The 22,605-nt window shown below is 37.0% G+C and overlaps 1 protein-coding gene across 4 annotated transcripts in view; it reads left to right on the forward strand.

Annotated features, from left to right (window-relative positions):
• RBMS1 (RNA binding motif single stranded interacting protein 1) overlaps positions 1 to 22,605 on the forward strand; it is a 117,087-nt gene that overhangs the window by 88,806 nt on the left and 5,676 nt on the right. For 2 of the 4 annotated variants that reach the window (XM_019470942.1, XM_009274911.2), the window contains exons 5-10: positions 3,229 to 3,386; positions 6,952 to 7,031; positions 15,700 to 15,815; positions 16,697 to 16,746; positions 16,839 to 16,932; positions 20,216 to 20,266. In XM_019470942.1, the coding sequence (XP_019326487.1) occupies positions 3,229 to 3,386; positions 6,952 to 7,031; positions 15,700 to 15,815; positions 16,697 to 16,746; positions 16,839 to 16,932; positions 20,216 to 20,266 (549 nt within the window). Of the gene's footprint in view, positions 1 to 3,228; positions 3,387 to 6,951; positions 7,032 to 15,699; positions 15,816 to 16,696; positions 16,747 to 16,838; positions 16,933 to 20,215; positions 20,267 to 20,742; positions 20,794 to 22,605 lie in introns of all 4 variants that reach the window. The other 2 variants (XM_019470943.1, XM_019470944.1) reach the window with 2 other exon arrangements.

A 22,605-nucleotide genomic window follows, 5' to 3' on the forward strand; every position in this document is an offset into this window, starting at 1 on the left:
GGGGGTGTGTGTGTGCGAGTGGCTGTGTGGTGCTCAGTTGCCAACTGAGGTTAAACCGTGACACTGACATAGAGAAAGGGTCAGGAAAGCAGAAGTAAGTCCTTTCCAGTCACCCATTCAGCACTCACCTGACCAAAACCCAATGTAGTTACTAATACAAAATACAGATTGTTTCATGGGCTGCAAGTCAAATTTTTCCATCACAAAATGCTTTCTGCTCAGAGAAAGCCATTTCCTTAGAATGGTTTCCTCAGATGCACTTCTTTTTTCCTCCGTTCCTAAGGGATTTACAATGTGGGTTAGTGGTGAAGTCGCTAATACTCTTTTTCGAAGTTGAGCATTCCCTTCTCTAACAATGTTGTTACATGATTTTGTGGCATGAAGTTTTGTCTGCTAGGTGGATAGGTACAGGAATCGAGCTTCCCAGTGTGTATGGAGGAATATCTTCATGTGTTACAGTGAATCGCAGTAGGTCTTTGTGTCCCTTTTGGCAAGGAAAGCTCACAATCTCTCATCCTGAATACACTGCCTGTATAATGCAAAAGTGTGGTAACCCCCTAGGCTGGAATAGGAGCCCAAGAGAAGGGGAATGTGATCTCCCCAGTTACCCAAATAAAAGAGCTTGCTCTGACATTCTGCAGTTGACTGAATTTCATTCTCTATTAGGTGTTTCTGAACGTAAGCATTTCTTTTTTGCATGTAAATTACATTTTTATTAGTGTGAACAAAATGGGGCCTGTTTTTATCTTTCCAAATGTTGTTAGGCTTTTTAATGAGAACATTTTTATAATATAATTCAGACTTTCTGTTACTACAGAATGAAAACATTAGCAAACTAGATGAAAATATGCAAAGGGTCTGATTTTCCAGCTTGCATACTGTTTTAGGTTATTTAGGGAAGTTTTAGGGTATTTGTGTGCAATACATTTTACAGCTTATAATAAGAAGTAAAAAATCCAAGATTTTTCCTTCAAATACTATTCGGAGTTTCAGAAAATTATGCTATAGCTACAAATGTGGTTTTGTAATGCCCATGGCTAACACCTCCTGTAAAGCTTTTGCTAATAGCGTTCATTAAAGAAGGAAGTAAGCCTTCATATCTCAAGGTGCAAAACAAAATTGGTTAATACAATCTAAGTTAACAAACTAATTCTAAAAACGTGAAAGCTGTCTTCATCTCACATTCCTACCTGAGGAAATTTGAACTGTGTGTCAAAGATACAACTACTGTAACATAGGTTTTCCCTCATGGTTGAACACTGCCCAGCAGTGAATATTAATGTCAGCTCTGGCCTCCCAGTGAATCCATTTTCTTGTCTTCTTTCTGCTGATTTTTCTAATATGAAAGAGAGGTCAGATATTCTAAGGTAATTTAAATCACAAACTTCCGTGTGTACTGCATAGATTCAGTGTTATTTGGGGGGGGGGGATATTCCCACTAGGTAACACAAGGAAAAACATACATGGTAGTCCAATGCCGTTTGTAATGGACTGTGAAGGGACTGACTAGGATAACACTTGGGCACTTGGAAAAGTTTGTGTTTTTAAGGTATGTGGGATTTCAGCGTGATTAGGAATTACAGTCATATCAGTGGCATAGCGTGCAGATCAGGAGGATGTAATGGGAACATATTTCCCTTTTATAGGTCCTTCAATGCTGAAGTTTCTCAAAAACCTTTACAGAAAACTTGAAAGCCCTTTCTAAATGAGTGTGAGACTCAGGGCGAAAACACAAATAGTGGAGGTCCATAAGCATAGAATTCTTCTCCATTTTTAACTTTCATTAGTTTTTGGAACATGAGAATTCATTTCTGTGCCTAAAAGGCACAACCTCCCCCCCCCGCCCCAGCCCCCACTCCTTTTCTTTTTTTGTCCTAGGGAAAACCAACCCCAACTGAGAGGTGATATCCAGGATAGCAAATTATTAAATTATGCAATATGCTACCAAAGATACTGAGATGTTATTAACATAAGGGCAGCTTAAGGACAAATTGATGTCTAATCCGCATAAGAAGGTATCACCACCTATACAGGTACAATCACTTTAATAAATGCTTTAATTCCAGTAAGAAAGTGTTGTGGTTTTGTTTTTTGTTTTCTGGTTTGATTCAAACTTCCCTATAAGTCAGTTAGCCCTCTTGTACAGAATGAAAATACACTGAGGACTATGCCACCAAAATTGTATTTGTTTCAAATCATATCATTCCTAATGCCAAAAAAGTTCTACTGAATATAATGCATCCTGCAGAGACTTAGATCTGTACAGGGAACCACAATGATGGCATCGAGGTTTTGCACAACTGTAAGGGCCAAGTCATATAGATCTGTGTAGATTAAGAATGCATTTCGTCACGGAGCATGGCCAGCGATTAGCAGTATGAGAGCGATGCAAGAGATGCTCCCTAACGACAGCTGGAGAATCTGTAGACGAGCACTGGAAATGATAAATTTCAACAAAAATGTTACTTTGATTGAGATGGAATTTTGTGGTACATGCATAGATCACACAAAGTAGATAGCCTAAGGTTAGGGGAATGGCAAAGATGTGACAACATTTGTCTCCTCCCTATTCGCTCATCTTCTGGCTGCCCTCATCTGTCATTTTGTCTGTTTCTAGAGAAAGTTTTTGGAAGACTTTTGTATTGTCTGAATGCATAATGTAAAAGTTTGATGAAAACTCAAAAACTTTCATGTGTGGGAGAAGGAGATGGCGTCCCACTCACTTCTGTGTGTATCAGCCTATTCTTGTGGTAATGTTTTGGCAATGTACATACTCTTAAATGCATTGTCTCCTTTTTTCCCTGTATTATTGTCATTCCAATCTTTTCTCTTTTTAATTTACCTCTGGCTTTTTTTAGTTCTTTCCACCAGTCTTATATTTCCTAGTCTGCTAATTTCTTTTCTTTATCTTGTTTTTGCTTTTTTTTCTTTCAGAAAAATCTGAAACATGAAGTTGTAATATGAACTATAAGCTGCTCAATTATTCACCTTTATCTCCACGTAAAAATGTTGTTGTCAGCAGTAATAGGAGGAGGAGAGCTTTTCTCAGGAATGCTGTATACAGTGACAGAAGATGGAGGTCACTAATACTAGGGAGGAGCAGCCTTTAGAAAGGGGCCTGAGAAGTAAAAATCTGTACTAGTAGTTATATGTAATTGCTGTTATTTTATATGCAAAATGTCTTTCTGGTGGCAACAACAATAACAATTGTTTTTAATTCTCTTTCAGCAACAAGAACAAGATCCGACTAACTTATACATTTCCAATTTGCCGCTTTCAATGGATGAGCAGGAGCTTGAGAACATGCTTAAACCGTTTGGGCAGGTTATCTCTACGAGGATACTGCGGGACTCAAGTGGGACAAGCCGTGGTGTTGGCTTTGCAAGGTACTTCAGTGGCGTGAGCTATGCTGGCAGCTTTTTTCCTTTTTTTAATTAAAAAGGCAGGAATAGGAGGAAAAGGCAGAAATTATTGAAAATGATCAAGGTTTTAAAGAAAAGGGAGATCTAGATAGAGATACCAGCAAGGTTTTGTTAATTCTTCCTTTGGTAAAGCAAATATGGCTGTGTCTCATCTCGCTTAGATGGCTAAATCTGAATCTATTGCTCTTACTGGACAACTCTCTAGAATAAGAGCTCACTCTCCACCGCTTCCTCCTCTTTTCTGTACTTCTCCTTTCTCCTCTATCCCTGAACCAGTAAGCAAGAGTTATGCAGTGCTTCACAGAAAGTTCTGTGACATTTCTGGCTTTTGAGGTTTGAATTCGAGACAGGAGACCATAAGGAAGAACCCCACCCCCCCGCACCCCCCTTTTTTTTTTTCCTCCTTTTTCTTCATTAGTTCCTCTGACTGATGAGTTCCTTAGACTCATCATTGCCCTTTGAATGTCAGCCCTTTGAATTTTCTGGCTCATTAACATGTTGTCATCTGGGAAAGAAAATATTTGTATTCACTTACAGCAAATCGCACCTTAAAATATTTGACAACTCGGTCAAATATCTCTCCCAAATCAACAAGAACAAATATTTTCCATAAGTTAGTAGAAACCTCCCAAATATTCTGTCCATGTGAGTCTACTTTTTCTCTAGTTAATTCAGTTGGTTGTTCTGGGGTCTCTTCATTGAAGCTTTTTCTGTGCCTTTTTTCTATCTATTAAATCCTTCTTTAAACCTAATATGGCAATCAAAATTTGGAGGCTTTAGATTGGAGATTTCTATCATCAAAAATAGGGGGCATGCTTTGAGCAAAGAATTTGGATTCTCAAAATATGTTGTAAAATCTCTGTCAGCAGTCAAATTCAGATGTTCAGCCAGTATTACAATAGCTCTGCATTTGAACAAATAGCAGAATCTCAAATTAGTGCACAGAAAAGAACTGAACAAATTATGTGTCCTGATGAAGCCAGAATTTTTAGGGATTGGTTTCCCTGTGAGTTGACTATGGATAGTTCACAGCGCTGTGGGTTGTTTTTTGTTTGTTTTTTTTTTTTTTAAATCCCATGCACCCTCCCCAGTTTATTTGCTTGGCAGACTGTCCAGTTGCAAGAAGATAACGCAAAGGAACAAAATCAGAAAAAATGGAATGATATTCCTTTATTTAAGAGTGCAAAACCAGCAAGTTTGGTTTCTACCAAAATTTCTTCTGGTCCCCTTTAAATGAATCAATAAGTATTTGTAATATTTTTGGTGTAAAATTAATTGGTCATTTTTATTTCATTCATACACTTGTATTTTTTTCATATAAGCATATGCATAAGTATTTGAGTGGGAACTTCATACAAGTATACACAGAACATATGTATGTTTTTGGATGACGTACAAAGCAATATATATCCAAAAGTTTTATTTACTAATTTTGAAAAATACTGGTACTTGCTTAAATGCAGCTTTCACTTTTTGGTACTATGAAGGGCAGAATCCAGTAACACCCAAGCTAAAATTCAGTAGGCATTACGAATTTATCCAGTCTTTTGTCCCTAAACTTGCTAACCAACTCTACCTTGACTCAGTGGTATTTTAGGAATGCTTTTATTCTAATATAGCTGGAAGAATTTTAGAATTGTATGTAAAAGTCAAAAAGACTTGTGTGTATCCAAAACCTTGCTTGTATTAAAGACATTGAGAGATTAGTTTTAAAGTAAGTATTTTCTCAATAGGTTCTGTATTATACATTATATGTTTTTTATATATGCATAGATGTGAAATTATTTTTATATACATACTTTTATTCACATACATGTATTATACATAATTTATAGAATAAGCTGTTGCTGTCATATCTAATCAGAATTTCTCCCCTTCTGCAAGGTAGGTATTGGAACATTTTTGGATAAATATTAGTTAAAGTTAAAATTGTCCAAGAATAAGCTGTTGGTCATATCTAATCAGAATTTCTCCCCTTCTGCAAGGTAGGTATTGGAACATTTTTGGATATATTAGTTAAAGTTAAAATTGTCCAAGAAACAGGTAGACATTAAATAAAGATTTTAATTCCTTGCCTTTGGGAGCATTTTATTAGTTTAATAAGGGGTAATATATTTTATCAAGTCCAGACTTGAGTCTGAAACTAAATTATATTGTTTGTTTCATGTGAGACAAAAAAAAAATTAGATTTCTTTGATGCAGATCCAACAATCCAGAAAAAGTTAAAATTGTCCAAGAAACAGGTAGACATTAAATAAAGATTTTAATTCCTTGCCTTTGGGAGCATTTTATTAGTTTAATAAGGGGTAATATATTTTATCAAGTCCAGACTTGAGTCTGAAACTAAATTATATTGTTTGTTTCATGTGAGACAAAAAAAAAATTAGATTTCTTTGATGCAGATCCAACAATCCAGAACTTCTGAAAATTCTCTAGAAGGTATTTTTGAAACCATGAAGAAACCTTTTTGTTCAGTCTGGCATTTTGATGATTTTGCTTGTTGTCTATGACTATATTTAATTGGCCTGTGCAGAAAGGCTATTGGAATTAAAAAGGTGCCAAGACTTAGTAATTTTTAGTACTGCTTCTTTGCTGCTGAGGCCATTGGCCTAATTTGTGGATCTGAATTACAGAACTTAATGAACAAATAAAAAGAAAACCTCTGTTCCGCATTATCCAAATATCATCTTGCAGACAGCTGCAAAATATATTCTTCTTCTAAAATAGACTTGCATGTCTCGGTCATCCATTGCAACTTAGTCCAAGCTGGCAGGCAGGACCGACATGTCTACACTGCAATGTGATGATGTAGCTGCAACCTACAGAGCCACTCCCAGACTAGCACTAGCTCACCAGTAGTCCACCCAGTCTATTAAGTCTAGTTTTGACAACATAAGTGCACAAACCTGTTCAGGATGCTGGTTAAATTCTCAGTAGCCGTCACAGCTATTCTGTTATTGGTTCCTGTTTTGAAGGTAACTTGGAGACAATTAAATAAGAGACAGGTACATCATTTAGTTGGGATGATATGTGTAAGCTAAAAGCTGCAAAGGCAGTTTGGGTCATGCGGTCAGGCATGTTTATATTTGAGTTTATTACTCTTAAACTGTACAGACACTTCAGAATCCTCTATCAAAAGTGGCATTAACATTTGTTGTATGTATAATGGACACTAAGGATTCAGTTGTGAATGATTGTGGATCAGTCCTTCTGCTTCCTTCAAGACAGCATAGGTACTTTGTACTATAGCTGTCCAAGTTATGTTCTGCCTAATTTCTAAGTAAATAAGGGTATTGTATTTGCAGTTTGGCACTGACTTTGGCCTCAGAGTGCATAAAATGTTAACTGAGTTTAGTTTACCTTTCTGAAGTTGTGTGTTCTTACAAAACATCCTCTGTATTGCTCACATGTGGGAAAGCAAGCCTCAAAAGTGAAGCGAGATAAAGCAAGAAATATGCTTTAAAAAAATCACAGACATGGGAATCTGGATGAGTGTTTAATTTATGTAAATTATTCTTTATTTTCTTAGAATGGAGTCAACAGAAAAATGTGAAGCAGTGATTGCTCATTTTAATGGAAAATTCATCAAGACACCAGCAGGAGTTTCTGGTATGTTGCATGTATTTCTAACGAGATGTATGAATGGGTTACTGCTTACATAGTGGAAGCCTGTTATGGTGATTGTTGTATCTGGCTTCTCATTCAGAGGCAGGCTTATTAAAATTAAACTGTCTTGTTGGATGACTGTAATACTTGCTCACTTGGAACACAGTATATCACTTTTCTACTGTAAACCTTTTCTAGGAATCTAGTAGTGTTCTCTCCTAGCAGATAGACAAGCAGCTAAGATGCCTTAAGCCAGCTATGCGCAAATTTACATCCCACATAATCCCAGTTGAAGTCAGGAGACAAATATGTGTTGTATGTGTATCAGAACAGAATTTGGCTGATTGTCCGTGGACAATTTTTTTTGAGAGGCAAAAAATGGACTACTTTTGCCATCTGTTGGTGATTTTTTTGAAGTAATTTTCAAAAAAAAGATTTGATTAGAAAAAAATAGATTCTGCAGCAGTGCCTTAACACCAGGCACTTTCATTCATTGGGGAGCTGTGACTCTCAAGTCAAAGTAGGCTTTGAGGTTCTTCAGGAGGATGGAAGGAGGTCAACAAAGAATGCTACTTCTAGAAGTATTGTGCAAGGCAAAATGCAGAGAAGCTACATAGCGCAATTTTGTTGTTACACCGAGTTCCTCATCAGTTTGCCTGCTTTGTCAGCACTGTTTCTAAGAGACAAAATGTATATTCTATAAACACTTACAAATGAGGAAAGGAAATTCAAAGTAGCAGAGGAAAATAAAAAGAAAAGAGGACAATAAGGGAGGAAGGAATACATGCCTGACATTCCAGGCAGCTTTCGGTAACCATTTTATTGAGAATCCCAAGTGGGAATTTCACCAATTACGTTGTTGATGTGGTTGCTGAAGCCACCTTTACCCTGCTGGTGAAATGTTCTCCGCAGCCAGACCCCGACACCGAGGAGCAGGAAAGCAGCCTTCGGCAGGCAGACAAGAATGTGGCTTGTTTAGTAAAACTATATACATGCCTCATCCGTGAAAGATTACTGCAGTTTGAGGCTGTCTGTGCTGCGGTAGGGATGGAAAGCTGCTTCAGAGCACAGGAAACCACTCCCTTCACCACTAACGTAACGCAGGGTTTTGACTTCCCTGGCTTGGCTTTTGCAGACCCTTTGCATTGGGATTGATTGCTGAGATTATTTAGTTAAAATTTTGTTATACATAGGGGCTGTAACATTTACTTTTCTATTTCATATATTTAGCAATCTGTTTTATGAGATGGAAAATCCCTTTAGGGACAAGGAGATCATGGAACGATTTTCTCTGAATGCTGACTGTGCTCTGATCCACCCTCTGTGATCAGTTTTATAGTGCTGCTATGGCTTGGACATAATTAAGAGTAAAAAGTATGGAGAAACCAAGAGTTCAAATTAACATATAGGGGTTTCTATTCACTTAGAGCCAATAAAAAGACTGTAACAGAACCTCCTATTAGTGCTTTTTAGTTTGCTCATTTTTATTTTCACTTGCATTATCCTGTTCTCAATGAACGAGCCATCAAGCATGTCATTGCTAATCACGCTCTGCGGACCATTGCTGAAGCTGGAGTTGCACCCTTATATGATCAGGTTCAACCAGGTAGAAATAAAAAGTTGCTGCACAGAATTGTAAGAATGATTTCTGCAGTGTGGAGGAAAACATTTACCAGAAAAGTATGATTAATGAGGGACAAGAAATCTGCACAGAACTGGTGATTGTCAGGAAGTGGAAACTAAAGAGTGATCTCAAGATGTAATCCACCTCACAGACTTTAACTTCTAATGCTTACTTGGCAAAGTAGTCGTCTAGGCTCTCTGTCTAAAATAGGTAAAGAAGCACACACCTCCAGAGACTGACATATCTTTGCTGTCAGCTGTCCTTGTGGTTACAAAGATTGTCTAGATGAGTTGCTCAGAAATAGATAACTCTAAATGTCTGAAAGTCAGTTAAGTGAGGTGAGTCGCACCCTCCGTGATGCTGAAAAATGCGACCGATAAGTAGGTGCATAAGGGAGTCGTGAGAACCATGTTTATTAAAGACACTCAATTTTGTTGTGTAGTTCAAATTCTACCTGGAGTTTCTCACCACGTAGCAAGCACGTGTCCAATAATGCAGTCTTATTCGACGACGCAGCTTACGCATAATAATATGCTGCAGTCTGCCAAAAAGTGGGGCAGAGTCATGGGGCAACTGTGGTCTTGGACTACCGGCACAGAGAAAAGTGGATGTAGTGAGAAAGCTCTTGGACAAACAAAGGTTGGGAAAATGTTTTGAAATAGATTAGCATCCTTTGGGGTTATAGAAGAGCAAGATCAAATACATGCAAAATAAAATTGTAGAACTGGAACTATGTTTAAATTAAAACATTGTGTCCTAGAAACTTGGCTAAAATCAGCAAAGGGAGCTGGCTATAAAAACACTGATATCAGGATGAGGAGGGTAGGAGAGATGGGCCTGTAATGAAATAGGTGTGGGAGGAAGAACATCTGTTCAACAAAAACATGCTTTCATAATGCAGCTTTGTTATTTTAACTAAGTTTGGGTTTAAATGGAAGAATGGGTTAAACACAGTTATAGGAGGCATAGGTGAAACCTCTGGAGCATGAGAAGGCAGAACAGAAAAACCTCTGTGAATCTGAGAGGGACAAGTGTAGCACAGGGCAGTCACAAAAGCATCGACTGTAGAATTGAGTTGAGTGACTGGGCATTGATGATACCAAGCAAGCTGAACCCAGATGTAACAAGCTGTTCAGGCTTTGTTACCCTGCTCCATATTAGCTTAACGAAATATATTCAATATTTAGTGTGTCCTTGTTTGTCTTCAGTCAGGGAGAAGGAAGGTTAGCTCAGAGAGCAATTTCAAATGCATTGCAAGTTGGTATAATCCTAAAACTCCTAGGAGTGGTGTATTAGTTTCACCATTTGTTGTAGTTGGGGTTTGTGCTTTTGTTATGTAAGTTATTGTAATAGTTTGTTCTGCTTTATGGACTATGAGTTTCTGTCCATTTCTCTCAGGACTTTGATTTAATTCTCTTCTCAACTGTATGTTTATTACGTGATTGCTATAATCTTGAAATAACTTTTGCATTTAGTTCTACTTTTCTCTTTAAAGAATTATTGTTTTCAGTGAATAATGTGATATTTAAAGCTTTACTATTCTCCTGTGAAACGTGAACCTCATGACGTGAATTGGAGGAAACAGAGAGTAGATTAGTACAAGGAGCCAGGACACAGAAGATGAGTAGTGAGGACAGAGCAGCATACTTAGCCTCCCTCCCCTAAAGATGATACTTAATGTTCGTTGTCTTGTTGTCTTGTGTTGGACCCGTAACAATTGTAGAAATGATCTACTGTGCAAAATCATGAAAGGCATCTCCTCCCTATCACAGCAGCTTATAGCTGCGTGATGATACATGAGAATAATTATATAAATAATTACATAAAGCAGTTGTGGTGAAGAATAGGTAAGGTATGTGTAAGTCTGAGTGTATTTGTCTCTCTTACATTTAAAATGAAAAATATAGAAGTTAAAAAGCTTTTTATGCCTGTTGTGTAGGCTTTATGGATTATTTAATACTTCTTTTACTGAAAAATAACTTAGGTGATTTTGTTTTAATGGGTGTAAGGTAAAGAGCATTTTTGCTGAGCAGCCCATACCATTTTAGCTTCAGGAATGGTGGATTATGGTGATGACCCAAAAATCACAGGTTATCCATGACCCAGCCTCCTCTTCCCACTTACGGTAAAGATATTGATCACTCAGATTCTGTTTTAGGGAGGAAATTGAAGACAGGTGTGAGAGCCCTGCTCCTGCCTGTGCTCTTGACTGTAGACTAGGAAGAGGTCCACCAGCTGTGGTAGACACTACTGTTTGAAATTATTCTGATTTTGGACATGTTTCTAGTGCAGGAGAGGAGTGAAAATGGAGCCTTGAAGTAGTTATCTTGTGGCAGTCATTTTCGAGCTTTTTCTATTTGCTTACCTTTACGAAGTATCCAGCACTGCAGATCTCTATATAGTGAATTTAAGCCGTTGGACCATAAACTCACATTTCTTAGTTATCTTTCACAGATCCTTTAGAAATAATCCATGAACCACATTCTGAAAACCACTGCTAAAGGGTATCAAGAGGTCACAGCGCTGATGTTACTCCTGATTGTCACACTGAAGGCAGAGGAACCAAGATTTTACCCATTAGATCAAAGATTAGAAGCTTTTAGTGCTCTAATTCTCATAGTTTGTAATTTCCAGTGTTGCTTCTTAAAGCTAAGCAGTATAGAAAAGAAAAATACTACTTAAAACCACTCAAAATATACTCCTGTGACAAATTATTAAACGCTGTGTAAATTATTAAATAAATGTAACCCTGAGCACTGCGTTTAAGTGAAGGTTAGGATGGTGAAGAGTATATATTTAGTTTCTCTTTAAACATATAAAGCTACTGAGATCTTGGGTTGCACAACTTCTTTTTTTAATTCCCACAGCTTTTGGCAAAAGTTTCTAGCTGTACAGGCTTGCTCTATCATTAAAGTGAGGTTTTAGTGCCAGAATTCATTAGTCCCATATGCTTTGTCACTAGAAAATAAGCAATGAAAGTCACTAAAAGATGCAGTTTAATTGAAAACTGATTAAAAGAATAGTATTTTAAAACCATTTTGTTGTATTTTTTTAGTATCTGAAAGCAGGGTTTATTGAAAAGTTGATAACGTTAGCCAGGTAAAGTCAAGGGTGTAAACACAAAGTCCAACGTAAGAACATCAATTTTGTTCTTGCATTTATAGTATCACCTGGTACATATTTGGGTAGACACTGAACAAACGAAGACTGAATTCTAATGTATACATGTGCACAACATGTGTATGACAAGGAAGTATTTACTCTCTGGACTAATACTGCATTCAGTCTTTCTTCCGTAAAAACATTAGCCCTAGAGGAGGATGATTCAGGGCAGGAGGAGATGGTCAACACTTTTCACAGCCAGATTTTAAAGCACTGACCTGCTGTTAAAGCACAGGAAAGCTCACGGTTACAGAACGCCTCTGTGGCAGCAGCACAACAGACGTCTACAAACCATTCACAGTGTCTGTTGCTTTTCATTAAGTGTCAGCAGAGTGGGCATTTTAAACATGGTGTCTTAGCTGCAGAAGCATAAATCCACTGTAAGTCGTAGCCTTTTACATCAGCTATCCTTTAGCTGTAAATGCAACTCCGAATATTTGTACTATGCCTTTCTGTCTTACACATACAGACGAGTTCCTGAGTGATTAATGATCCTCTTCATCACTGGGCCTGCACACTTCCCAACAATTAAACAATAAAAATGACTCTCCCTTCCTTCCTGGACCACAAAAAAGATTGCTTGGCTGGTCTGTAGGGCTTGTTGGAATTTTTTGTTTACACATATGTCTATTATATACAAGTTTGTATGTGCAAGAGAGATAACATCTTACGTATTTGTGAAAAATACGAAGAAATATTGTGAAAAATTGTGAAAAATACGAAGAAAAGCTGAAGAAATAAATTTCAAATTTAATTTTTAAGAGAGCGAGGGCTGTGTTCATTCTTTGGTGGGAGGGGGATCAATAGATCATACTTGGCTCCCATGGAGGTTTATCTCCTTCTTATGACCCTCCCTCTGATGACCCTCAGTCATTGTATTCTTGAAGCAATGAACACAGTAGTACTCGGGTCACATGTATCGAAGACCAGCCAAAAATTGCAGTTAGGCTTTCAATTGCAGCAGTCGCCACTATCAGCGTTCAGATCTTGAACTGGAATCAGGGAAGGGAAATGCTATAGAGCCTTCTCACAACAGTTGGCAATATTAAATGGACAGTCTGCTTTTTTTTAACATGAGTTGGAGCTTTCACAGCATTTGGCTTCATTTATGGACACAGTTGAGGAGCAAGAGAAGCTGGAAGGTCAGAAAAACAAGGGTTCCCGTGACCACGTCTGTGTTCAGTAAGATGGAGCACCAAATTCTGGCAAATCACAAATTAATGCCTTTTTAATTTTTTTTTTTCATCGCTGCAGGTTTTGAATATTACATATACAAAATCTAATACATGTGGATAATTCTTCTTCCATTTTTATTTTGTCTTTAAATTTGTCGGGAGAATGTTTCCAATGCACCACAGAAGATGTTTCATCATTTAAAATTTAGCTGTTTTCAGTTATCTACTAACAAAAAAAAAAATCATACTTATTCTTAAAATAGATTTTTATGAACATTTTATTCAAACAGTTGGACAGGTTTACTCTGACTTTTTAAAAAAATGATCTTTATCTTGAGCCAATGGGAAATGTAAGCACAAATAACACTTTCAGAAAAGTTTTGTACAATTCACTATGGGCATTTTTAATGAAAGCGTAATGCAGCTTTAAATAAAGTATTTGCTACCTATGAGTGCTATAATACAGAATCACAGGGCTAGAAACCTTTAGGTATTTTCTGATGACTTTATAAGCCTTTCTCATGCCAGTTTCTTTTGACTTCATCCAGAAATTTATAGTGTGTATTTTGGAAGTCACACATGCTTTCCACAATACTAGATGGTTTGAAATAATTTATAAGTAGCCAGAGATACTCAACTTGGGGAAGAGCTTTTTTTTCATTTAAGGCAGTTAACTTCAGTATTTGGATCTCGGCTCTCCCTTTCTGATGGATTTTTTTTCTCCTCACTGTGTAAAATCAGTCTCGAAATAATTTCAGACCAGAACCTGACAATTTTACCCATGTAGAGTAGCATCTTCTGAGATTAACGCTTCTTATTTCAACAGAACTGTATGTGGATTAAAATGCTGTGTGATATGATGACCAAGGTTATTGGGATCTAGTTTTTATAAAGTAACATCAAATTACCCATCAGCATATTGATATAGTACCTTTTTGCCCCAAATAGGCCGAGACAAAAGTTTTTTCTCACGATAGAAGACCCCAGAGCAAAACTCAATTCTGGGAATGCCAAAACTCCTCTCAGAAATGCAAGATTTTGAAGGCAATGTTCTCCAGTTTCTGTTTCCTACTTTAGGGGTTCTGTTAATTTCCTTGTGCATTTCCTCTACTGTCCGTAGGTCTCCAATACTTTTTCCAGTGTCATTCGCCTCACCTTTCCCTGGTTTATTTTATGATTATAGGTTTTTAATTGCCATTTTCTGTAAGATAATACGTTTTAAATTATTTCAGTTGTCATGTTTAGTACTGAAGTCTGACTGATATTGAAGTTATTTGACTGCTGAGTAACAGCGCATGGGTAGGAGAGGTACAAGTCTCTGACGGATGTGTGGTCAGTGTTGGAGATGAGACAGGGAACCACATACCAGTTCTGTCTCCCAGTCCATCCATCTTTTATAGAGAAGGCTGTCAAAAAATGTATCGTGTAGGGAGTGGATGTTTTCCCAGTAGAATCAGAGCTAGTGTTTTAGGTATGCCATCCAAAGCCAGGGGTGACTAGGCTGTTAGTGTTAGTTTTGTGCAATGGTTCAGAAGTCAGGCTCTCTGCCAGGTTATAAGTCTCTGAGGTTTTCAATACCAATCATCTTTTGTAAATGCAGACAGAGTGAAGAGCGCATCAGCACTGGCCATGGTTACACGAATAGATTTTGTTGCATGATACAGATATGCTAAAATTTTTCTTGGGGTTGGTTTTTTGTGGTTGGCCCTCCCACCCCATGTGTTTACATTTGGAAACTTGCACGTTTTCAGATCCAGCCCTGTCTCATGCAGGTGTTTCCAAACAGCAAATGACTGGAGGAGTGTCATGGTAAAGCTTAGACAGCTCATGTGTCAGGAATTACTGGCAGAGAAGTGTTCACATCCAAGTCATAACAATGCTTCCACCCTGTGATTAGGGAGGGTGTGGTGTGATGTAGCAGAGCTGTGCTTCGGCCGTAGGTACTCAGAAACTATTACAGTTTAAGCTAGTAAGAGGGAGAGAATACTATGCAAACTTTTCTTTTTCATTGCTTGAATTTTGACATTAGAAATTGAAGTCATGGTCAGGATTATGTTATGCAAAAAAAAGAAAAAAGTATGGTGATACCATTTCATGACAGTATGCAGAGAACAAGATAAAAGAAAAATCTTGAAGAATTTCTGGTTGCATTACATGCTTTTTATAGAGCAGAGATAAAAAGCGAATGGGCAGTTGTGGCATTTTTTCAGTGCAAGGTGGCAGGAGATAAAGGTGCCGGTTAGAGCAAGTGGAGGTACTGTGCCAGCTGTTCTGGATGAGCAGAGCAGTTTAAGTTTTGGGACATTACTGAAACCTCCAAAGGGTGGGTGGAATACATTAAAGGCCTTTGGCCAGATTTATTCTCCACCCTCCTTAGACGTACCTCCTAAGAGGCAGAGCTCAGAATTCAGGTGGCAGTTCTCATTCTTCCCCAGACCAACAGACACATACTCAGGATATACAGACCATGTTTCTTTCCAACAGGTTTTAGAGCAGTAGTTGAAGATCGAAGATAGAAGGCATTCCAGATGCTCTCTTTGTGTGTGGCAGCTATCTTTGTGCTGTGCAGAACAGTCGCTGATGCTGTAGTATGAGTCCGTGTTATTTAACCATCATGTTGAGTATATAACTTAAAAACCATACCTCATTTGGAGCACTGAACACCTGTGTATGAATGGTACTTCAACTAATATTCCTTCTTTCTTCTTAGTTCCTGCAGAACCTTTATTGTGCAAGTTTGCCGATGGAGGACAGAAAAAGAGACAGAATCAGAATAAATATATACAGAATGGAAGAGCATGGCACAGAGAAGGCGAGGTGAGACTTGTAAGTCCTCCCTTCAAGCTTTAGTGTGGGTGTACAATAATGAATACTTATGAAAATGATAGGCATTGAGACTTCTTGTATTGGCTCTTTGCATGTTAAAAATGTGCAAGCAGCTCTTACAGAGTTGCAAACTGTCAGATAAAATACCTGACTGTATCTTTCTTAAGAGGAAAAATGGCAAAATGTGAAACACTAAATCCTACCTCATTAAAGCGAACAATAAAATCTTCAGCTTGGTCAGGAATATGCCTGAGATTTCTCATATTATAAAGCTACCTGAAACATAACTTTATTTACATGTAGTAAATAATCCTTTGATTTATGCAGCACTGAAATGCACATCACTTTCATAAGATTAAAATAGTATACCAATGCAGTGCAGCATTGATTTTTTTTTTTTTTTAGCCGCAGCTTTTTTAATCTTTAATGTTCGAGATAATAGTTTCGTAGGCTTACTGTGGTTAGCAAGCCTAGACACCTCATTTATATGAGACAAGAAAATTCAAATGTGTCTTCTGAAAAACAGCACTCCCCGTTCATTCTTATAGTTAATATATTGTAGGCAACACCCTAACATAATCATCTTCATGCCCTGCCTCTCAAACACACACATGTTCTCTTAGCCAGGTATTTCATAGACTGCATTTTGTTCCTCGTGCTGGGAACTTGGAAACTTGAATTCATAAACAATATCTCTGACTCTTTTCACTATATAATTACTTATGTCAATTAGCCTTTCCCTAACTTATAGTAATAAACTATTTCAATACAAATTTTCAGTTAAAAATAATACAACTAAAGAAAGAGTAAGAGAAATAATTTACAATCAAAATTAATTTTGTCAACTCTTTCTTTCCACTTTTTTTTAATTTATTTTAAAGGCTGGAATGACACTTACGTATGATCCAACCACAGCTGCTTTACAAAATGGGTATGTTAAATAATGGCACACTAAGAAAAAAAAGTTTGCATTATGAAAGATGCATAGAACTGGTATTTAATAAATATTTCTGCATTTTCTAGATTTTATCCGTCACCCTACAGTATTACAGCAAACAGAATGATCACTCAGACATCTATTACGCCATATATTGCTTCTCCAGTTTCCACATACCAGGTTTGTATTTAGAACTTAGTAGTTGAAATGGTTCATCAGAGCTTATGTTTATTTGTCAGTTGCTACATCTGGTTTTATGAATTCTCCAATAATGCTTCATTTTAATGAAGTGGCCTCTTCATGCTGTACAGCATGAAGATGAAGGCCTTAAAAACTACAAGTGTGTTTGTTTCAGAAAGCACAGCAATTTAATGAGATACGTGGTGTCTTGCAAAACAAAGTCTCTAACTTGTGCTGCTGGCTAAGGTATTTGTAGCTACTTCTGCATTTCATGTATGATTTTTCATTTTCTCTTGGTCAAGTTCTTTTATATCTTTAAAATAACTATTCTTTATTTAAAACCTTCTTGATTTAGTTAAATTCTATTTCAAAGATACTTCTCCATGCTTTTTGAACTTTTCTCCAGGCTGTTTCAGTGCAAAAAAAAAAAAGCTCTACAATAATATGTTATGTAGTTGTACTAAGAAGGATACAGAAACTTGCTTGACATTAGAGAAGGAAATTTGAAAAAGAGTTCAGGGTTCAAATTGCATTAGCATTCAAATTCAATGTTTTCATATTAGGAGTAAAGCATTTAATAGTCTGGAACTGTGTTTCTAAACAAAAAGTTACTTTATTTTGATCAATAAATTAGAACATTAATCATGCATGTTTTTTGTTCTTAGAGTCCAGTCCAAAGCTTCCTAAAAAGGAATTTTGATAGGGTCATCTTGAGTCCCCACTAAGAGTTATTGACAAACAGTTCAACATGCTGAGAAATGATATGGAACAGTTTTTGTACTTTGATATAAATCTCTTGGGAATGCTCAATTTTAGGGCATCGTACATTTCAGTTTACAAACAACTTGCATTTAATGCAACTAGTATGGCAGTCTCAGATGTATGCTCTGTAATTATAACTTGAGACATGCCAATTATCCCAGTGTAAGCTAAATGATCAGCTATTTCGGCATTTTACTGTTTAACACATAGATGAAGTAAACATCAGTGATTCAGGTCATAAATAACCAAAACCAAACCAAATTTGGAAAATTCTTACCTCTCTTACCTTCAGGGGAAGGAGAAGTGGCTGTTTGCTTTTTAGTGAGAGAGATGTGCTGAGTTTTCTAGCTTACTGTGGGTGAAAATGAATATAGAATGCTATATAGAAGCATATAGAAAGCCAACAGAGGCACTGTGGGCCACTTGGTCAGTATTCCCTTGCAGAAATTTCCACATACCCTCCCATTCCAGGTGAGAAGAATGAGGAAGAATTGTCTAATATTATTTTGGAGGTCTAATGCCTTCTTGCGCGAGCAAAGCGTTATGTAGGAGGTAAAACAGTGTACTCTGGGGTAGAGGGCAGCTGGATTAATTTTATATTAATTTCTGAGATGACTTATGCAACACAATGTTTGCTCTTGGCAGACAGTGCTAGTACTGTATTTTTCAGTGTGTTGAATCATTCTGCTTTGTACAGCAATACCTCAAAAATTACAGCAAGTTCTTAGCCAGAAAAATATTCCAGTAGAACTAGCTGCTATTCTTTATTAAAATATAAATTATTCATCAATATAAGACTCTCAGATATTCAGAATCCAAGTAAAAGTTGGAAGTTAGCATGGAAATATACTTCTTAGGAATATAGTGTCATTTCTCTGGGCTTATTGAGATAGGCAGACCATCATACTGTATGTTGCCAGAAATGTTATTACCAGTATTTCAGTATACGTGGCGTGGAGCTTAAATTATTGTGGATGGAGCTATTAACGTCATTATGCTTAAAGTGCCACAGTAATAGGAACTGAAAACTAAATGGAAGTATTCTGTATTGGGGAGGAAGGAGGTTCTTGGCCAGAAGAGTTTCACAATTTGAGTATTAGTCACATCTTCATTACTGATCCCTTCTCACTGAAACCTGCAGCATTCTGTCATCTACACAATAGGACGTATCACAACAGCATGATTTATTTATTTTTTCTTTGAGGCATGGTATAACCTGTTCCCTAGATTTATTCTTATTAAAGGTAAACAAATTTAATAAAGTTTTGGCTAGTGTTTGTTTCTGCAACTTCTGTATACCCAAATGACAGTAGTAAGCCAGTTACTATCATAGTATGAGCAGATTAGCCAAAGCTTTAGTCAGGCTGTACCAGTATTTTTGCCATTAAGCTTTTGCCTGAGGAAAGGGAGGGTTCAAGTGTTTTCCATTTTTGAACTCCTGTTTGCTCTTTTTCTGATTGAAAAAGCAAAAAAATATTACTCTGATTTGAAAGTCAGTACCAAAAGGAGGGAAGAAATATTTCCATCTTGCAGAAAATACCTCACCTGGATTTTTTTTCAAGACTGGCTATCTACCTGTCCTGTTCACAGGACTCTGGGAAATGATGGTAGAGGCATTTAAGGGGCTTTAAATATCTGGCAGCTGTGGTGAGTCAGTTCTGCATGTGCGGTGCAGGTCAGAATCTTGCCTTATCCTACACACTTACAGGAGGTGGAGAGGAAACGTTTCCATTCTTACCTTTAATATTTCTTGCAGCACACTTTTTCAAAGAGCTGTTGCAACCAGTTCTTCTTAACTAAGATAACCATATAACCTGTTAGTTTACCTTTTAATCTTTTTAATTTACCTTGTCATGCAAAGTTAGGCATCCCACCTCAATTTAAGTATTTGGGTAGTCAGTGTTTTTGGAGAGAAAACATGCTACCTCCAAGAGCAGGAATGCGCATCAGAACCTTCTCTTCTTCCTGTGCTTTGGGAATAACATACCGCAATGTGTTGGAGAAGAACAATTCTCCTGAATCTTCTCCTTGTTCCTGGAACAGGATTTCAGCAGAATTCCTGGTTTCTTTTTCCCTTGTGAAAACCCAGTAATTTATTTTATTCTGAACACGCTAGAAGGCATGCTATACCTTCTGAGATCCCAATTACTTTTCCCCAAAGGAATTTCTAAGACAGAAGGTGCCTCCTTTTTCAACACAGCAGAAACCTCTCATGCATCTGTTTGAACCCTTTCAGTGTACTTTATCAAGTTTCTGAGACCTGCACTAAAAACATAGTATACTGTTCTGAAAGGTGTATGTGGTATATTGTCTCCAAATCCTGTTTCTGATTTACAGGCACAATAAATACGCTTTTCATAGAAATCAATGTTGCTCCATAGAGTGACTAATTGTATTAAAAAGTGAAAAAATAAGGGAGGGGGCTTGTTAATGTGATTTAAGAAATTATTACTATATCTCAGTTGGAGTATTCAGGAAAACAATGGCTAAAATGAAAAATAAAATACTGATTTTGTTCTAGGTTCAGAGTCCTTCTTGGATGCAGCCTCAACCATATATAATGCAGCACCCAGTAAGTTTTTATGCTTCTCTGTTGTTGTGTTACTGATTATACTATAAATACTTTACATACTTTAAATGATAGGAAATAGGTCAATTCCCACCCAATTACTTCCAGAGTTTTGACAATTACATCATGATTAAATCATGGATCAAAATGAAAAGAGAAACAAAGATACTAACCTGAACTGGGGCCTCATTTTATTAGGAAAAAAAGAAAGCTGCCTTCAGGGTATTGAGGTGATGAGGACAATTAGAGTTACCAAGTCAGCATCCTGAGGAAAAATCCTGTTTCTGATTTACAGGCACAATAAATACGCTTTTCATAGAAATCAATGTTGCTCCATAGAGTGACTAATTGTATTAAAAAGTGAATAAATAAGGGAGGGGGCTTGTTAATGTGATTTAAGAAATTATTACTATATCTCAGTTGGAGTATTCAGGAAAACAATGGCTAAAATGAAAAATAAAATACTGATTTTGTTCTAGGTTCAGAGTCCTTCTTGGATGCAGCCTCAACCATATATAATGCAGCACCCAGTAAGTTTTTATGCTTCTCTGTTGTTGTGTTACTGATTATACTATAAATACTTTACATACTTTAAATGATAGGAAATAGGTCAATTCCCACCCAATTACTTCCAGAGTTTTGACAATTACATCATGATTAAATCATGGATCAAAATGAAAAGAGAAACAAAGATACTAACCTGAACTGGGGCCTCATTTTATTAGGAAAAAAAGAAAGCTGCCTTCAGGGTATTGAGGTGATGAGGACAATTAGAGTTACCAAGTCAGCATCCTGAGGAAACTTTTTTTTTTTAAAAATGAAAAGCACTTTGCAAATACCACATGTTTACATACCGTTTACTTATCAGGAGCTGGAATTGAAGACCCGAGGTTTTAGAATGGGTCTAGAATAGTTCAGACTGGATAATTTGTGAAAGACAGATGGATGTAGTGATATAAATGACATTATGGGCACTCACTTGAGAAAACCTGCATAACTTGTTCTGGCTTCACCGCTCATGAGTAATGCTAGTCTCCCTACATTTTTGGCTGTGGCATCTGTACCAGCCTGTCAGGCATTGTAATCTCTACTCTCCCATGATATTTTGCTTCTTATCTATGTCATTTGCCAATTAAGTACCATTATATCTGAGACTTCTTAGGTTTCTTGAGATGGGCATTACACATAATAACAGGCACTTTAATATATGCGCTCCTGTAGTTAACAAACAGGTCTGTTTCCAGATATAGAAAGGATATTGTCTTGACTTTAATTAACCTCTCCACGCAGATTATAGAATGTAAATCTTCTTGGCACAACATTTTCTTCTTGTGCATGCAGAGAAGGTGATACTGAACCAGAACACCCTCTCACACACTTAATTGTTGTATTTGTGTTTTTTGATGTTAAACACACATGCACACAACTGTGTTTAACTTTTCTCTCTATCAACACAGACTTCCATAAAAAAAATCTTGCAAATCATGCTGTGAAAGACACAAGCTGATATATTATAATGCTATAAGGTGTATTAGTTTCACAGGTATACAGGATGAGGTTTCACAGGTATACAGGATGAGATTTCACAGTTGAAAATAAAGGTCTAGATTCCTGACTTAAGTTCAGTTTTGGCCTGTGCAAAGACTGGTGCTGTCTTGCTCATTTGCTTTGCAGAGAAGCCTGCAGTCTACAGACAGGAAATTCTTTTAGTGTTTGATGTGCCTGTGACTCATTTCATCTACACTGATCGCATGGTTGTTTTTCCAACTATACTCTGTACGTTTTTTTCTCTTCTTTTTTCTTTTTAAGGATTAGTTATTGATTCAAAATACTGGCTTTCAGTACACTGCAATTATTTCTGTTAGTTTTGAGCCTCCATCAATTTTAATCAACACTTCTGCAAGCATAAGTCACACAAAGTATTTGGAAATGTGTCTTTGTAGAACATGATTGGTAAAATAAAATTTGTTGATAACCCTCCATTTCAGATTACTCTGGAAACCTTACGAGTGTGCCCTCCATATTTAGCATTCTCAAGTGTTTAAAAATTTGACATAGCCTTTTTATGAAGTTAACAAGATGGTACAGGAGTGATAGAAAGGTCATCACAGTAGCTAGTATTTAGACAAAGAATCAGCATTGCTAACCCACTCTTCTAAGATGTGTGTGCTAATGAAACCAGCCATTAAGTAGGACAGCTGTCTTGTGTGTGAACATCTCATGTGACAGGTAGAATTCTCCTAACACAAATGTTCCTCCAAAGCCTCCGTTCCTAAAGATGAGATAAAAGTTTCTTCCTAAAGCCTGAAATTCCAAAGTTTAAGCTAAGTGAATCTATACCT

Source organism: Aptenodytes forsteri, unplaced genomic scaffold (assembly GCF_000699145.1).
Source record: "Aptenodytes forsteri isolate BGI_AS27 unplaced genomic scaffold, ASM69914v1 Scaffold255, whole genome shotgun sequence".
Taxonomy (NCBI): domain Eukaryota; kingdom Metazoa; phylum Chordata; class Aves; order Sphenisciformes; family Spheniscidae; genus Aptenodytes; species Aptenodytes forsteri.